The sequence below is a fragment of the Rosa rugosa genome, chromosome 4 (genome assembly GCF_958449725.1).
Source record: "Rosa rugosa chromosome 4, drRosRugo1.1, whole genome shotgun sequence".
Taxonomy (NCBI): domain Eukaryota; kingdom Viridiplantae; phylum Streptophyta; class Magnoliopsida; order Rosales; family Rosaceae; genus Rosa; species Rosa rugosa.
The window spans coordinates 22948293-22964420 of NC_084823.1; the positions used below are offsets into that span (position 1 = coordinate 22948293).

The 16128-nt window shown below is 38.1% G+C and overlaps 2 protein-coding genes and 1 long non-coding RNA gene across 4 annotated transcripts; 2 read left to right on the forward strand and 1 right to left on the reverse strand.

The window, feature by feature from the left end:
- Positions 1-15: 15 nt before the first annotated feature.
- LOC133742732 (MLO-like protein 4) lies at positions 16-7907 on the reverse strand. Of its 2 annotated transcripts, none has more exons than XM_062170404.1 (16): positions 7386-7907; positions 6526-7089; positions 6268-6325; positions 5933-6159; positions 5734-5850; positions 5543-5650; positions 5056-5142; positions 4336-4410; positions 3124-3209; positions 2663-2712; positions 2438-2478; positions 2146-2316; positions 2012-2047; positions 1350-1417; positions 1066-1126; positions 16-787 (listed from the first exon to the last, which is right to left on the reverse strand). In XM_062170404.1, exons 2-16 carry the CDS (start codon positions 6649-6651, stop codon positions 368-370), a joined length of 1731 nt encoding a protein of 576 aa, XP_062026388.1. In that variant the 5' UTR covers positions 6652-7089; positions 7386-7907; the 3' UTR covers positions 16-367. The 2 variants fall into 2 exon arrangements, with proteins under 2 accessions (XP_062026388.1, XP_062026389.1); XM_062170405.1 differs by having other exon boundaries at positions 5056-5147; positions 5590-5650; positions 7386-7905.
- A 2580-nt stretch (positions 7908-10487) lies between these two features.
- On the forward strand, positions 10488-12356 carry LOC133743747 (small ribosomal subunit protein mL104 (rPPR9)-like). The gene has a single exon (XM_062171779.1). The coding sequence runs from the start codon at positions 10641-10643 to the stop codon at positions 12189-12191; it is 1551 nt and encodes a 516-aa protein (XP_062027763.1). The 5' UTR covers positions 10488-10640; the 3' UTR covers positions 12192-12356.
- Positions 12357-13324: 968 nt separating this feature from the next.
- Positions 13325-16111, forward strand: LOC133743748 (uncharacterized). The gene is made up of 2 exons (XR_009863238.1): positions 13325-15610; positions 15843-16111. It is a non-coding gene; the product is annotated as an uncharacterized LOC133743748 (long non-coding RNA).
- Positions 16112-16128: the final 17 nt, after the last annotated feature.

A 16128-nucleotide genomic window follows, 5' to 3' on the forward strand; every position in this document is an offset into this window, starting at 1 on the left:
ACTGTCTCGCACACATAGCTACCTCAAGTCAAGGATATTTCAATCACTTTGTACATTACTTGTCAGAACTTACGTTCAGCTCTTGAGCCATTATTCTAAACATAAACACCTACATGGTACATTCAACTCACCACCGCTGTTGTAGTAGTTTATCTGAATTTTCGAGATAACTCCATCCCAAAAAATTATATGAAACCAAACTTGGCCAAGCTGTAGTGACAAGTCGAGAAACTATATTATCTGAAACAACCCTAAAAGGAGTATCAACTTTTTGTTCCGGTTGATTGCCTTCACCATCTTCTCCACCGGTGATGCACTAATGCTTAGGTTCTAAAAAACGTAAGTTGTTGAGTTACAAGTCAAGAACTTATGTTTTCTGAAACAACTCTAATAAAGTATCCACTTTTTCTTCTACTCCATTAATGCTGTCATCATCTTCTTCGCTGGTGGTAGGACGTTGTGATGCACTGATGCTTACCGAGTCAGCTAAATACTCTGCCACCCGGAACGAGTATTCATGTTGAGGCGGGTCTGTAGTCTCAAGAGCAGCGTGAGGCTGTTCCATTGGTGCTACAGTTACTTGATGTAGGGAGTCCAAGGAAGAGCTCCGAGATAAAGTGCCAGATGCAACTGTTATCTCATCCCTCTCATCAATTGTTGTGTCAAGTGAACAAACTGATCTTGCAGCATGCGAGTGTTTAGACCTCTCCTTTACTCTCTTGCACCAACTATGGAGTGATTCTCTGACACTCTCAGCAACCAGAGCTTTCTTACACCGGGATCCCATCTGAAATCATCAAACGCCAAAAACTGAATTATCAAACTACTCAGATCAATTCATGCGAGTTAAATTACTTCTAATCTTCATTCACATCCTGACATCCCTACGTTCCTTTAAATTAGAAATCCCAAGGGTCATTTGACTAAAGGGAATTTGTCCGGTCATGTGCATTGGGCACATAGAGTTCACTCGTTGCGCTGGATACTATTTATACTTCTTTTCTTATTCAATGATGAGTTTATGACATTGCACTTGTGTTTAATTATTGAAGAGTTCAATCAAACCTGTGTAACAATGACATTTAGAGGCACCGTGCTGTGACTACACCAGAACTGAACAAGAACACTGCAACCAGAAAAAAAAAAAATGTAACACTGATATTTATGGTCCAACAATTCAGTCACTTTATGACAAAGTAAGGGTCCGACAAATTCAGCAACCTATTACAATGGTTAACAAAATAACACCAAACTATGGCATTATGATCATGTTCATATGTATAAGCAAGAAAAGTAATGCAACTGGAAACTACTGCATCTCAAAGTAGATAAATAAGAAAGGAACATACCCAGAAGCCAACCGAATAACTATCAATACGTGGTTTTTCATGAAGCATGATCTCTCCTTAAGTCCCCACTGCATTTACAAAGAGCAAGACTGGAATAAATCCAAATTTACATTACTGAAAAGGAAGCTCGCAACTAAAGAACTATCAAGAAAACCTACTCCTAATTAATGAGCAAAGACAAACAGAATCTTGATAAAACTTCCAATTGCTTGATTGTGAGGAACTTCAACAACTTACATTATACAACTGCAATCCTTCAGAAGTTTAAATACCAACACTGGGGAGGCAATGTATAACAGTTTCTTTACATTATTCTGACCAGGTTCCATTTAATAGCAGAAACAAATGAGCCAAACCGCATTAAACTGAAGACAATTAGCTAATAATCTTCTGTTCTGGAATTGGTTCAAAGAAGGACATTAATTACTTATGTTTTCTTTTTTCTTAAAAGAATATCAGGGACTTATGATGTGATTTGTAATAAATGTATCTCTGTAAAGGTAGGTAAAGTACAATACTATAGGCATAGGTATTGTATATAATACTTTTTAAGTTGGTAGTTCTGGTAAACTCTCCTTCAGAGTTTTTTCTTTTGCTTTCATATTTACGAATAAGAAAACATCTCAGAAATTGTCTCTAGTTCCATGAAACTAGTTTCTTACCAAGGACCAGAGAAATGTTGCCATCTCAAAGGCATTCTGCATGCACACAAAAAATAGTGAGGATCAATGTCATTGAAAAAGTAATCTAGTTATGAATGATAAATAAGAGTATAAGACACTGGATATATAATAACCTGAAATATGATGAATTGTATCAACCGCAGTAGTATTACTGGTTTTCCAAACCAAAACAAATCGTCACGTGGCTTTACTTCAGTCCCAACAGCCGGCCCTGTTTGTTCTACAATTTCAAGTGCTAAGGAAGAGACAACATGCTGGAGCTTTGTTCCGACCAGCATGACAAGCTTTGGCATGAAAATTATTGAAATAATCCATTAGCAGAATAATGAGCAAGGGAAGTTGTTGCAGGTTTCAACTAGATTTGAGTTTGATATAATGATAACAAGTATATCTATATAAACTTACAATGGCAGGGATGAAGGAAAGCCAAAAATAAATATTCAGACCTGCAGCAAATAGACATCACATAGAAAATAAACCTCCAATGTTTATATATTAAATGTGTTTATTTGTTCATCAAAATATGGGCATGAGGGCCTAGTCTCCCAGCTTCATTGGTTCCAGCCTCCTTTCAAAAGGGCAAAAAAAAAAAAAAAACGAAAAAAAATATTTATTTGCATCTGAACATACCATGAACATTTACGAAAATGCACACTATGGCATAACCCCAAAGTGGCCAGCTGCAAAACAAAAAACTAACTCAGATACCTCCCAAATAATAAGAAATCTTTGAAAAACCAAATATGCTTTAGACGATAGTTATAGGATGAATTATGAATAGGAGTAGATCATCCACTCACTATTAGGTTGTTGCTCATTGTTTATATAAGTGTATATATATTTTCGGCAATAACTCAATCTATTAAGTTTTGGAAGAATGCAGAATTACATTTACAGAATTTACAGAAGACATCTTTCCCTCTCTCTTTTTATTTTTTCCTCTTTTTTTTTTTTTTTGGGTGAAGGTTAGGAAATAGAATAGAACTGCAGTCTTCAAGCACATGAGAAGCACAAAACTAAGCTACTCAAGAAATCAAAATAAGATGTCAAGTAAAATGGAACCAAATCCTGCTTTCCATAAAACTGCGTACCTGATACCAAGAATCCCTTGAAATTCATCTTCCATACTCCGGACCATATATTTATGGAAGTTATAAGAATGGGGAAGTCTGTGCTTCTGCACATTATTTACACACAAGTAAATTGCAACAGAAATCAGTTGAATAATAGCATGATCACAAATCATCAGAAGGGTTTTGAATGAACAAGGGGAGTAAGCCAAAATGCATGGATTAAGTTATGTTAATATCTGCAACTTTATCTAGATTTCAAATAGTTTAGGTTTCTAGTGCACCTCGAAAGTAAGAAATCGTATCAAGAAACTGTATCCTCTTTATTTATATGCATGTTATCTGAACTGCAAAAGAAATGATGCTCCATCTAGAAAAAATTACCATATCTGAACCTTTTTTCTTTTACTAGCATGTACTTGTATGGATTATAGAAATAAGACCTTATTCAAATCATTCTTCAGTTCTTCACTCATTAGGGTATAAGGACCTTATTCACAAAGTCCGTTAGATGGATGCCCACTTTATGTATGTAACTGACAAGTTCGACGAACCAGGGTTAGAATTAAAGTACTAGCGTATGATTCAACTACCTCCATCATCAAGGAGGAATCATTCCTAGACCAGACCCAACCATTGTCTCCCTCCCCCAAAACTACAGGATTTTGCTATCCCATCAAATTACCTTAAGGCTCGTTTGTTTTGCAGATCAGAGGGTTGGGAAATGCGGGTATCAACATGATTGGCAAATGCAGGATTGGGCAAGTTCTTCAATTTGAATAGATATCGAACAACTAAAGTAATATAACTTTATGTAGCAAACTTAAAACAAAGGCTAAAATCTACTCATTTATCAAAGAAAAAAGATAGTCAAATCATAGTAAATCAGCAGTTGGAACATTCATACTTTATCAAGTATTAGTATTATTGATGTATTGTAACTTAGTGGCACACTACATAATGCAACTTTAGGATTTTCTTTTGAACTTAATTTCTGCGGTCCATTTACAATACATAGACATGCAAGTGCATGACATCCAGTTGCCTCTTTCTTGCAAGTCTAAATTTAGGCACAAGGTTCCTACATATGTCCAGATATATTGAGTAGAATATCAAAAAATAATGATGCATTTAATCATATGTGTGACTGTATGAGGATAATGAAAGTATGGCTTTGGAAAATAACAGGATAGTAACATGCAGAAGCAAGGGCATCTATAATCAAATACCCACAGTGATGAAGCCCAAACGCAGAGCCAAGTAATCCGATCTCTGTATGGAACTCTTAAATTGTCGTAGAAAGCAAAGCTGCACCATTAGGACACAAATCAATCTTTCCTTGTAAACATTTGAAAACCGAACACAACAAAGAGTTGGTAAAAATTGGATGTGTGGGGAACAATAGGCTTGCCTTCACAGTTAAAAAAAGACATGCTGCTGATTTCTTTAACAGTTCTTGTTCAAAACAAGACTAGGAATTTTAATATCAAGTGTTTGTGATGATGTAAAACCATAAGAGCAAAACTTTGTGGAGAGAAATACAGGACCAATAGGCAATAGCTAGTTGGTTCATAAGAGCAGAACTCATGCAAGGTCCATTAGTTTAGAAAAATCATGAAATGATAGCAGGTTTCTCTGCCCGCAAGTTGCATCACCTTAATTTGAAATTTAGAAGTCGAAGAGGCATAAAAAGCTTTACGACTTCTAAAAACTTAATGAGATATCTGTGATGATCTTTTGTATTTGACGTGCATTAAATCAAGTAAACTTAACTGGAATGGTAGAGTAACTGTTGTAGGATTCGGCATTAGAGTAATAGTTAAACAATCTTCTTCATTTTCTATCTTGTTTTAGCTTGTTTTAGTAGGTAAAGAAAAGGAAACATATATATTGGTTTTTATAATGAGCACCTCAATCGATACAGAAACGCCCTAATACTAAGGAAGAGGTTACCATCCAAATGAGAATCCGGTGCCTGCTCCACGGATGAGATGTGTGCTGGAAAACAAAGGTAGATTGTCGTCTCATCACCTTGTTTTTCTTTGCTACAGAACAAAACCAAGCTTAGAAGGCGGACTGAGCCAAGATAAATCAATGTATTTTTAAAGAGATGCAAAGATAGGATATGATTCATATGAAGACACAGCAATAGAATATTTAAGAATCAAAGTAACAAAGTGCACAAAACGACTATTGCTCATCTTCTACACGGATACAGCAGAAGATGGATGTTTAACAGTTATATGTGTGAGCCCAAGTAGTGTATTTTCTTGCACAACATTTTGTGTCTCTTGGACTCCATGGAAAGTGAACTAATTTCCCTTCCCATTCAAAACACTGAAGTAAGGTTTTTTTTTTTTTTGGTAAATAAACTAGTATAATAAACCAAAGAGGGGAGGGCAAAGCCCAGTACAACCAAAGCCAGAGGCAAAAAACTTACAAAAGCAAGGGAAACAAGCCATCCAAATTTTTTGTTGTGCTGCATACCTTGCAAATTCGCATCAGCCAGTAAGCCAGCTTGATTTTCCCATTTCCTCCAACTGTATATCTGTAAAAGTGTGCACAAACTCAGGAGGCAGTGGACAAAGAAAGGAGTTGCTTCAGTGAGAATGAGGGATATAAAGATTGCACCTTGCTCATAGCTAAACCAACCGCCACACAACTATACAAGACATGGGTGATCCCAAGAACAAACAAGAACCGGTGCAGCTGCTCCAGTCCCTCATATGAAACAAATGGTTCATGGCCCTGCAATTAACCATTAGAACTGGCAAGGTAAATAAACACATGCATATAAAATTTTAGAATCCACACTGGCAAAGCATTTTACCTCACCACATTGATGAGAAGAAAGATTGATTAATCCTGCTGGAATATCAGTCGCATTGGGAGAAGAAAAAGAACTCTCAAGCTTGACCTTCTCATTGGTGTTGCTGTAATCTTTCTCAGAACAGATATAAAATTTGCTGGTGAAAAGAGAAGAGTTTACACATATCTCAGAAATCCACCTTGCGGATTGCGCCAGCAACAAAGATATAAGGCCAAGTAGCATGAGCTCTGCCAGGAAGACCAAAATTTCAATAAAGTGTGAAAAGAAAAGTCCCCAACTCCCCAAGAACATTACACAAAAGCCTAGTCAGGAGTTAAATCCTCAGCTCAATTCACCTTCCTTGATCTTCTCCAACGAAACAAACAGCGCTTTCCTCCTAGTCTTCTTTAACCACTGTACACAAAGATTAATATCAAGAAAAGAGTTGAAAATCATATACAGAAGAAGGCGATGATAAGCTCAACAAAATAAGCCCAACAACATCCCAGCGAACAATAAATGGTATTCACGTTCCCTTTCCATTATTTTCTTAACAATCAACCAGTTTGGTAAGAAGAAGCCAGAGCCAGCATTGGTATGAAATGCCTGGTTACCTTTCCAAATCCGTAGATTGACCTTTGTACCAGAAGGCAGACAAAGACCATAACTGTAACAACTGAAGCAACTGAATAAGTTGGTGTCTTGGCCAATGACCTTTGTTGCTGTATCACCTCCTCCATTTTTCTCTCCAACACCAAAACTTAAACCACCCAATTCAGTCCAAGAAGAACAAGAAGAAGAAAGTGAAAGCTAGGCCTAGGACCAGGAAATACATACATAGATACATATGGAGTAGTGTAATATATTAATGTTAAAGTGCAGGTGTATGCATGTGCTTCCATCTTCTTCCCAACATAGGGGGTCTTCGTTTATTGGTTATTATTATTATTATTATTTTGTTGAAATTGCTTGCTTGTGAGTTGTTATTTTCAAACAGACTCGCCTCCCGTTGCTTTGGAGTTTGGAGTTTGATGCTCTTTTCTCTCTCTCTCGATGGTGACTGTGCCAAGTGCAACCCAATCACATGGAGTTGCCCAAAGAAAAGACACCACTCACGTGAAGAAGCTGGTCTCTGTTGTGGAGTTGAAAGTCTAGGAGAACTTGCCGACCTAAAGGCCCTGTTTGGTTGGTGGAAAGGAAAGGAATCATTTTCCTTTTCATTGGGAAACATGATACTATGTCAAAAAATGCTTCATACCATACCCCTGACAGAAGACGTTTTTTCTGTTGTCTGATTTTTTTGAACGTCTTCAGACAACAGATTTAACTATTTATGTCGTCTAAATGGTATCAAAATCAACACCAATTCAACTTTTTCAAGTTTGTTATAATTTAGAAAATTCAGACAACAGATTCTGTTGTCTGAGTAAATGGAAAAGTTTATCCGGACAAAATTTAGGAAATACATACATACATATGGAGTAGTGTAATGGGAGCGGATTCAGTGCACCGTCAGTGTTAAAGCCACGTGTGCGCCGTTAGTTCAAGACGGACGTTAGCCTGTCCTTGCAATGAAATGGCCCTTGATCCAGACCCCGACCCGATCTCTCAATCATCCATTTCCGGCCGCCGAGATGTTCCTCGACAACAAGCCAATATCGCAGAGCCCGAGCCAGAGGAGCAGCAGCGATGGATCCCCTTTCATCCCGGTGATTGTGCTCCGAGCAGGGCTGGGCCTTCGGCCGCTGCCGTCTAGCATGGCGGAATTCTTGATTGGCTCGGGTTTAGACTGGTTGCTCCACCAATTGACCAATTGTGTGGTAAGATCGGAATATAAGATCCTCAAAAAACCATCCAAAACCCAGATTTGAATCACTTTGAACGAGGTCGAAGAATGAGCGAAGGTCACCGAACTCAGGTAAAATTCGCATATTTGTATATTTTCTGGAGCTGAAGTGACTGTCATATTCTACATTGGTTGGTACAGTGGTAAAGGCACAATTAAACTAGCTAGGGTGGCAAGGTTTTGATTTCTATACTTTTATTTTTCTACATCAGCCACCTAAATTAAATTATTGATAAAAAAAAAGGCTTATTTTCCCTTTCAAAAAAAAATAAGGCATATTTTCAACTACACGGACGTTGGCTATTAGCGTTAATATTTTTCCGCTAAATAGTTCTCTAAGAATAACGCAATGATTTTCTCTCTAATTTTTGTAAATAAGTACCTAAAAATAATTTAATTCTCACATCCAAAATAATGTAGTTTTTACATCTAATGGTCGGTGTCCTAAGCCTAGTATCCGTCGACGGTCTTGCTCTTTGAAGGGTAGAATTGATAAAAATTAGGTTATAAACCCATATTCGGTTGACCTAGAGGATCAGGGTGGAAACATAGACCAAATTGGATCAATTTTGGACTGAAAGCCTGAACTAATGTAATTCTCACATCTAGCGGTCATTTTCCCAATCCTTGTATCCGTTAACGGTCTTGCTCTTTAAAGATTGGAGTTGGTTATAAAGTCTTATTCGGTTGACCTAGAGCATTAGGGTTGAAAAATATATCGAATTGGATCAATTTTGGACAGAACTCCTAAAATAATGTAATTCTCACATCCAAAGGCCGTCTTCCCAAACCTTATATCTATTGATGGTCTTGCCCTTTGAAGGGTGGAGTTGATAGAAATAGGGTTATAAAGACTTGTTCGGTTAACCTAAAGGATTAGGGTCAAAACATGGACCAATTTGGATTAATTTTGGACCTGGCCGTAATCTAAACTAATGTAACTCTCACATTCAATGGTCAATGTCCCAAGCCTTGTTTGTGTTGACGGTATTGCCCTTTGAAGGGTGTTGTTAATAAAATTAGGGTTATGTTTGTAATTGCCTTAAATATAGGTTAACTGCCATCGAGGGATGCCACAAGGACAACAAATCATGCCAATTTTTCACATATAGTATATAACTGCGTAGTGGATATATGTGTAGGATCAAAAACACAATTTTTCACTTTCAATTTAGATGATTGCATGAAATACTTTTGTGTCTACTAATGTTGTATAACTTGTATGTTGCTTATGAAGTGATGTGTACGTTTTAAAAGCGATAGGGCAGAGGTAAATGAATTTGAAGAAATCGACCGTTGGATGAGCTTATTGAAATATTTTTATGCCTCTTGTAAAAACTTCAGAAATTTTATTTTCGTTTTGACATCGATCTATTGGTCAATTGAATATACCTTTATGACCTTATGTAATTAAATTCCTTAAGGGCAATTGAATCAAGACATACATATATGAGAAAATCGACCATCGAATGAGGGAATTGGAATAATTTATGCTTATAATCAAAATATTGTTTGTTTTTGACCATTTTGTGTAGGGGTCTATCTCTATCTTTTGAGCACGTACCAGAACTCAATGGACATGATTATTGCGGTTAGGTATTCAAACACTAAGCTAATAAATTATTAAAGTAATTATGAACAAGTTAAAATCTACTTGAAAATTTAATTTAATAATATATCGTGTAGACCACACTACTCATCAGTAGAATAGAAGTTTTAGTTGTTTAAAAATAGTTCAACAACTTACATATTACAGAGTAGTATTGAGCTAGTCTTTATTTATCTATTTATTCAAATTTGTGAAGCGAAATATCATTGAACAAGTTCAGTTTTGATATAGATATTTTAAGTTTTGATATGGATATTTTAAATTTGACTCAAACATATAAAAAAATTATTAGTTCACAATGCATCCTCTCCATTATATTCTAGGGAGTTATTTTTTCACAGTCTTTGAATTCCACTTCTTCTCACCTGGCCACAGACAGACAGCTCCCATTACTACCTTGTTTCATTTATTTTATAAAATTATTATTAAAATTATTTTATCGTGATCTGTATAAACCCAAATTCTTGAATATATATATATATATAAACCAATTCATTTTGGAGAAAAAACCGTAGCTCAGATGCAAATCATACAATGAAGGGGAGAGGGTAAAAGCCCTATTTTTTCGAAGGAGACAAGACTCAGGAGTCTGTATAGCGGGAAAAAAAATAAAGGAAAAAATAACAAGGAAGAAGATTTGTTTTTAACTGTTAACGTTGACCGTCAATACAAATTTATGAACAATTGACGGTGGGATCAACTGAATGGCCGAGATTGTAGGTTTTTATTATTTTAATGGGCGCGTGTAGTGCACTCGCGTCAGTGTGCATACACTGACAGTGCATGGAATCCGTTTCCGTAGTGTAATATATTAATGTTAAAGTGCAGGTGTATGCATGTGCTTCCTTCTTCTTCCCAACATAGGGGGTCTTCGTTTATTGGTTTTTATTATTATTATTATTATTATTATTTTGTTTAAATTGCTTGCTTGTGAGTTGTTATTTAAAATATAACTTATTTTCAAACAGACTCACCTCCCGTTGCTTTGGAGTTTGATGCTCTTTTCTCTCTCTCGATGGTGACTGTGCCAAGTGCAACCCAATCACATGGAGTTGCCCAAAGAAAAGACACCGGAGAACCCAGTTTGCTTGCCTTTATACAAGGAGAAGAGAAAACCCAAACCCAAACCCAAAAAGGTCGGGTCGGGTCGGGGCAGAACCGTTTTCTCTCACCTTTTCGGATCCCTAAACCCTTGCACTCAAATCAGAAAACGTACACTTTCATTTTCACTGGCTCTGTCTCTCTCTCTCTTTTCTCTCTTTCATAGACTAAAAATGAGGTCTTTGAAGCCTCTGCAACTCCGGCGACTCCTACTCCGCTCTCTTTCCACCTCTTCTTCTCCAACCATCCAAACCCTCATCCCATTTCCCTCAACCAAACCCACCCACCATATCCCCAGCTCAATCACCACCACCTCTCACTTTCTCTCTCTACCCCATTTCTCTCTCCCCAAATCCTTCTCTTCTTCCTCATCCCCACCACCCCCCGACGAATCCCAACTGGCCCAATCCATCTCCTCCCACCTTCTCCAACACCAACCCGACCCCTTTTCCGTCGCCCAAGCCCTCCAATCCACCTTCCCTCACGTCACCCCCACCCCTTCTCTGCTTCTCTCCGTCCTCAACCTCTCCGCCGAAGCCGGCCGCACCGTCCTAGGCTTCAACCACTGGCTCATCCAGAACCCTGATTTCCACCACACCGACGACACCCTCTCCTACTTTGTCGACTACTTCGGCAGGAGGAAGGATTTCAAGGCCGCCCATGACGTCATTCTCACTGCGCCGCGTGACGTTGCCGGGCCCAAGACCTTGGCTGCCTCCATTGACAGGCTGGTGAGAGCTGGGAGGCCGGCGCAGGCGGTCTCTTTCTTTGAGAAGATGGAGGAGGACTATGGGCTCAAGAGGGATAAGGCCGCGCTCCGATTGGTTGTGGAGAAGCTCTGCGAGAATGGGTTTGCCAGCAATGCTGAGAAGATGGTGAAAGGTTTGGTGAATGAGTTTTTCCCTGATGAGTATATTTGCGATTTGCTTATTAAGGGGTGGTGTGTGGATGGGAAGCTTGACGAGGCTAGGAGATTGGCTGGGGAGATGTATAGGGGAGGGTTTGAGATTGGGACTAGTGCTTTCAATGCCATTCTTGATTGCGTGTGTAAGCTTTGCAGGAAAAAGGACCCCTTTCGGCTGCATTCCGAGGCTGAGCAGATTTTGGTGGAGATGGACTTCCATGGGGTGCCGAGAAATGTGGAGACTTTCAACGTGCTGATTACTAATTTGTGTAAGATTAGGAAGACCGAGGACGCGTTGAATTTGTTTCATAGAATGGGGGAGTGGGGGTGTTCTCCAAACGAGACTACGTTTCTTGAATTGATCAGGAGCTTGTATCAGGCAGCTAGGGTTGGGGAGGGAGATGAAATGATCGATAGGATGAAATCAGCGGGGTTCGGGGAGGCTCTGGATAAGAAGGCCTATTTTGGGTTTCTGAAGATTTTGTGCGGCATTGAGAGGATTGATCATGCTTTGTCTGTTTTCAAGAAAATGAAGGAGGATGGATGTGAACCCGGGATCAAGAGTTATGATCTGCTGACGGGAAAATTATATGCTCACAACAGAGCCACTGCCCTGTTTAATGAGGCCCAAAAGAAAGGGGTGCCTGTGACACACAAGACATACCAGGTGGATCCAAAATACTTGAAGAAGCCAAAGGCTAAGAAGGAGAATACAAGGGAAACACTTCCTGAGAAGATGGCAAGGAAGAGGAGACGTCTTAAGCAAATTCGATTGAGCTTCGTTAAGAAGCCCAAAAAGGGAATGCGCCGAGCCTACTGATGTACTAGAAGTTGGAATGAACACATTGTCAAGAGGAATGATAGTTTGTCATTTCCTATTTTTTCTGATGTTTCATGTTGTTGACTTTGCTATTTTTTGTTTTGATAGTTTTCTTTGTGAGTTTTTGACATTAGAAATAAACCCTTTCCATCTAAACTTGTGCCACACCATATTGTACTGCTTATGTATCTCTAACTAGGTATTCCACAGAACTGACTGTTCACCATGGTCTGAATACTTTGGTGAACAACCAGAGAGTTCACCATTAACCCCCACAAGGGCCTTTGTGGCTGATCATTTGTTATCCCCTTTATAACTAATTATATGCCTACAATAGCTTAATAAGGATATTAATGAAGGTGTGTTCTGGCTATAATGAAGCCAATATGTTGATTAGTCGAAGCAGTATGTTTTCTGTTATGGTCTAGACCCTAGTTCATAAATATCTGCATATCTAATGCAAAATAATGTAGGTGCTTTCAGGATGACAGCTAAGGAGCAAGTATACACTGCTTTCAGGTACAGACAACACCGATTAGTGCTAATGATCTTCCAGGAATTATAGGCCATCTGGTCATTGAGTAAGTGGCTTCCTACTGTTGAACCTTGATTAATTTTCATTTTTCTACAGCTAGAGGTAGAATGTTTTAGAGGCATGACCAAAGAAAAAAAAAAAAAAAAAAACAAACAAACTAAACAATTAAATGGATTCTCTGTTACATCTGTTGCCACTAGAGCATGTTTGTTCGTGTCTGATTGTTTCTTCATACATGGGAAGTCTTATTGTTAAAAGAGGAAATGGCAAAATTTTTACTTCTTTTGTGTTGTGACATGAAACAACAATAGTTTATATAATCTATTGAATCATTGTTGTTCTGTATTTTGCTAGATCATACGTTCCCATTCTGAATACCAGACAGTCCTTGAAAGCTATCATTTTTTTTAAATAGAATTTGTTCTACCTTCAGGCTGTTGTGCTAGATTGTTAGAATTTTGAATCATATGATTTGATAAATTTGTATTGCAGATAGTCCAAGACTTTTGCGGCTGCGGACTGTTTGTGCCCCATGGGCATGACTGCATTCTAATTCTTATGGGAACATATCGTGGATAGAGAGCAGTTTGAGGTGTGTGCATCTGAAGCTTCTTTTTCTTTTCTTTTCTTTTCTTTTCTTTTCTTTGCTCCTGATTCTCTTAAATATAGGGCTTCAGTATTAGAGATGGAAAAAAAAAAAGTTTTAAGAGTTGGTTTAGTGTTGTGAAGAATCTAAGACAGTTGTTTCAGTGCACCAATTTCATTGATAGGTTGGGCTAGAGTTTGTATCTGTGTTCTCTCTCTTGAAAACAAGATTTTGTTCTTTTGCTTGTTTTATTTAATCATACCCTTAATTTTTGGGTACCAAGTTTTGCTTTTTTAGGTGCCTTTGCACTCAGGACACTTTGATTAAGACGCATGTGACAACTGTAAGGAAAAATTGGAAGAGTGTGTAAGCTTTGAAGGCAGCCCTGCGTCTTCCCTTCTGATAATACCAGGGCTGCTGTTTGTTAGTCGTACAAGCATCTTCCCAAATGAAGTAACTATTTTGAGTAGTAAATTTTGACACGTACAACTCAAATTTGACATGAAAGTTGCAGGTTTTCAGGTTGATCATGGTCGATCAAACTGAAATGTAACCATCTGTTAATAGAAACCACAAAGTACTCTTGAGTTAGAGTCATGCATGCATACGCAATTAAGTTTGTATTGATTACTATTATGAATACAATGTTGGATTAAGTGTTTATATATCAACACTATTATGGTCTAAACTGAGAAGTATCTTGTGATTTAGGACTCTAGGAATGAGAGCTATAACTGTCGTATTAAGCTCCTGGAAACATACAATTCCCAGAAAGAATTCCAAGGCTGTACTAGGTGACCTTGCCATTAAAAATTTCCCGGAACCTGAAACCATCTGGACCTGGTGATTTAAGGGACCACATTTGAAAAGCTTCTTCCTTGATCTCTGAACAGAAATGTTAGATCCCTGTTCATCTCTTCAGTTCCCATTTGGAATAATACCACTAATAGTAAGTATACCACTTATAGTAAGAACTAAGAAAATTTCTTGTATTGGCTATCAAATTCCAGTAGGATCAATCTTCACCGCAAACCCAGTTGCCATTGTCACCTGCAATATTGAAAATTCTATTTCTATATGCAGTGAATAATGGTGAGGTGGGAAGGTATGACCAGCATTGAGCCAGCGGTCTCAGATCTCTGGTGCCAAAAAATTTCCTCCAGGCTCCTGTAGAACAATTTGGCCATGAAAAGTTCTGTCCTTTAGACCTGGGATTGGAAAGCTTGTTGAAGGACTATGACATCAATGGTGATTAGTATATTTAGCATCTACTTCTTTCTAACTGTCAAAGAAGTTCATGAAAGTCCCCAATACATAACCAAGAAATACCATCACTCCAATTACTTCCAAAAAAAAAACTCTAACCGTTGGTAACCCAATACATCAACTTCGTGTAATAGCAGAGGCAGCAATTTTTCTATATCATTGACAATCTCCACTTTTACATCTGGACACCACCAAAGGCAAGCCAGCCTCTAGACACAATGGTTCAATGTTGAACCGATTGTAATAGCTGAACTGCATCAACTAAATTTTAGGCAGCTTTTGTTGGTTTGAGGATTGGGAGAGTATGTGCATGACTGTGTGGCCAAGTCCTTTGTCTTACTCCTAGGATGTTGAAAATTTGAACTACATTGGGTAAACTCATTTTTAAGTGGGGCTGTTTTTTTGTGTGGTGAGTACTGGGTTACGGATAAATGCAAAGCCGGAAAACAATGGTGCTCTTCTATGGTTCTAGGAAGTTGGAACTTATTTGAATCATTTCATATCATTGGATGCTATTTAGTTATATACTTGTATAGTAGGACAATGTTATTGTGTTGAGTGAAAAAGAAACAGGAAAAAGAAGGATGTGATGGAGATTGTTGGTTATAGTTGAAAATGGTGGGAGTGGTCATGGGATTCTGGATTGTATGAGAGAAAAATAAAGATGAATGTCATAAACTCATGGTTCACTGTGTTTAGAGATTGGGTATTATTGAAACTGGAGTTTGCAAGTGGTTCAATGTGTTTAGAGATTGTTGTCACGGTGGTCGTGGAAGTGATGACACTGGTGTCGATGGTGAGACTGCTTGTACCACAGTGTGTTTAAGTATGAACTATAGGAGTTTCATGTGGCTTGTAGTTGTTCCAGATGTGCTAATTGATGAGAGTGAGTGACACTGAGTTGAGCTTCAAGTTTGTGCACTCAGGTTCTCATAGTCTTGGACCTGGATGGGATAATTGGCTATGCCAGTCTGGCGAGACAGAAAGCTACGCGTAGCCAGGGCTTATGTGATTTTGCTTGCATTTGTCAAGGTTGCTTTTCTTCACCAGCTAATGCAACCACATATTTCTCCTCATATAATCTTCCATGCTATTTCTGTTTTTGGATACACTTTGATGTGCAACGTCATGCGATGCCTTTATGTTTATTTTGCAACTAGTCAAACACAGCATTTAATAAATTCACTGAACTATGATGTCAATTGCGATTTATAATATCAGAGTGGAAAACAATTTATAATTTTTCTGTACTGTCATTAAACAGCACATCCAAGAAGAAGGCTCCTAATGCCATGAAGGGAGATTAAAAAGTTCTCCCAGATAGCCACGGGGACGGACGGCATTAGTGGATGTGAAGCTGAACAAGCAACATCTGGAGAACAATGATGAAGCTATACTCTTTTGTTCCGAGTGTTGTGAGAACAAAAGACTTTGTATTGTTGTTTTGGTATTTTGGTGTATTTTGTTTGCCTAAAGATTCAGCATCAGTAATGTACTTATGGTTTTAAATGATGTGGTCTTTTGGCCTCGTAATTGCCCTCCCTTTTCAA

Excerpts from the sequence above, each read along its gene's own strand:
- LOC133742732 (XM_062170404.1), bottom strand. The coding sequence starts at position 6,651 with ATGGAGGAGGTGATACAGCAACAAAGGTCATTGGCCAAGACACCAACT. Across the intron at positions 6,326-6,525 it reads CAATCTACGGATTTGGAAAG|TGGTTAAAGAAGACTAGGAG; the intron begins GTAACCAGGCAT and ends CTTTGTGTACAG. Across the intron at positions 2,479-2,662 it reads CATTTTCGTAAATGTTCATG|GTCTGAATATTTATTTTTGG; the intron begins GTATGTTCAGAT and ends TATTTGCTGCAG.
- LOC133743747 (XM_062171779.1), top strand. The coding sequence starts at position 10,641 with ATGAGGTCTTTGAAGCCTCTGCAACTCCGGCGACTCCTACTCCGCTCT.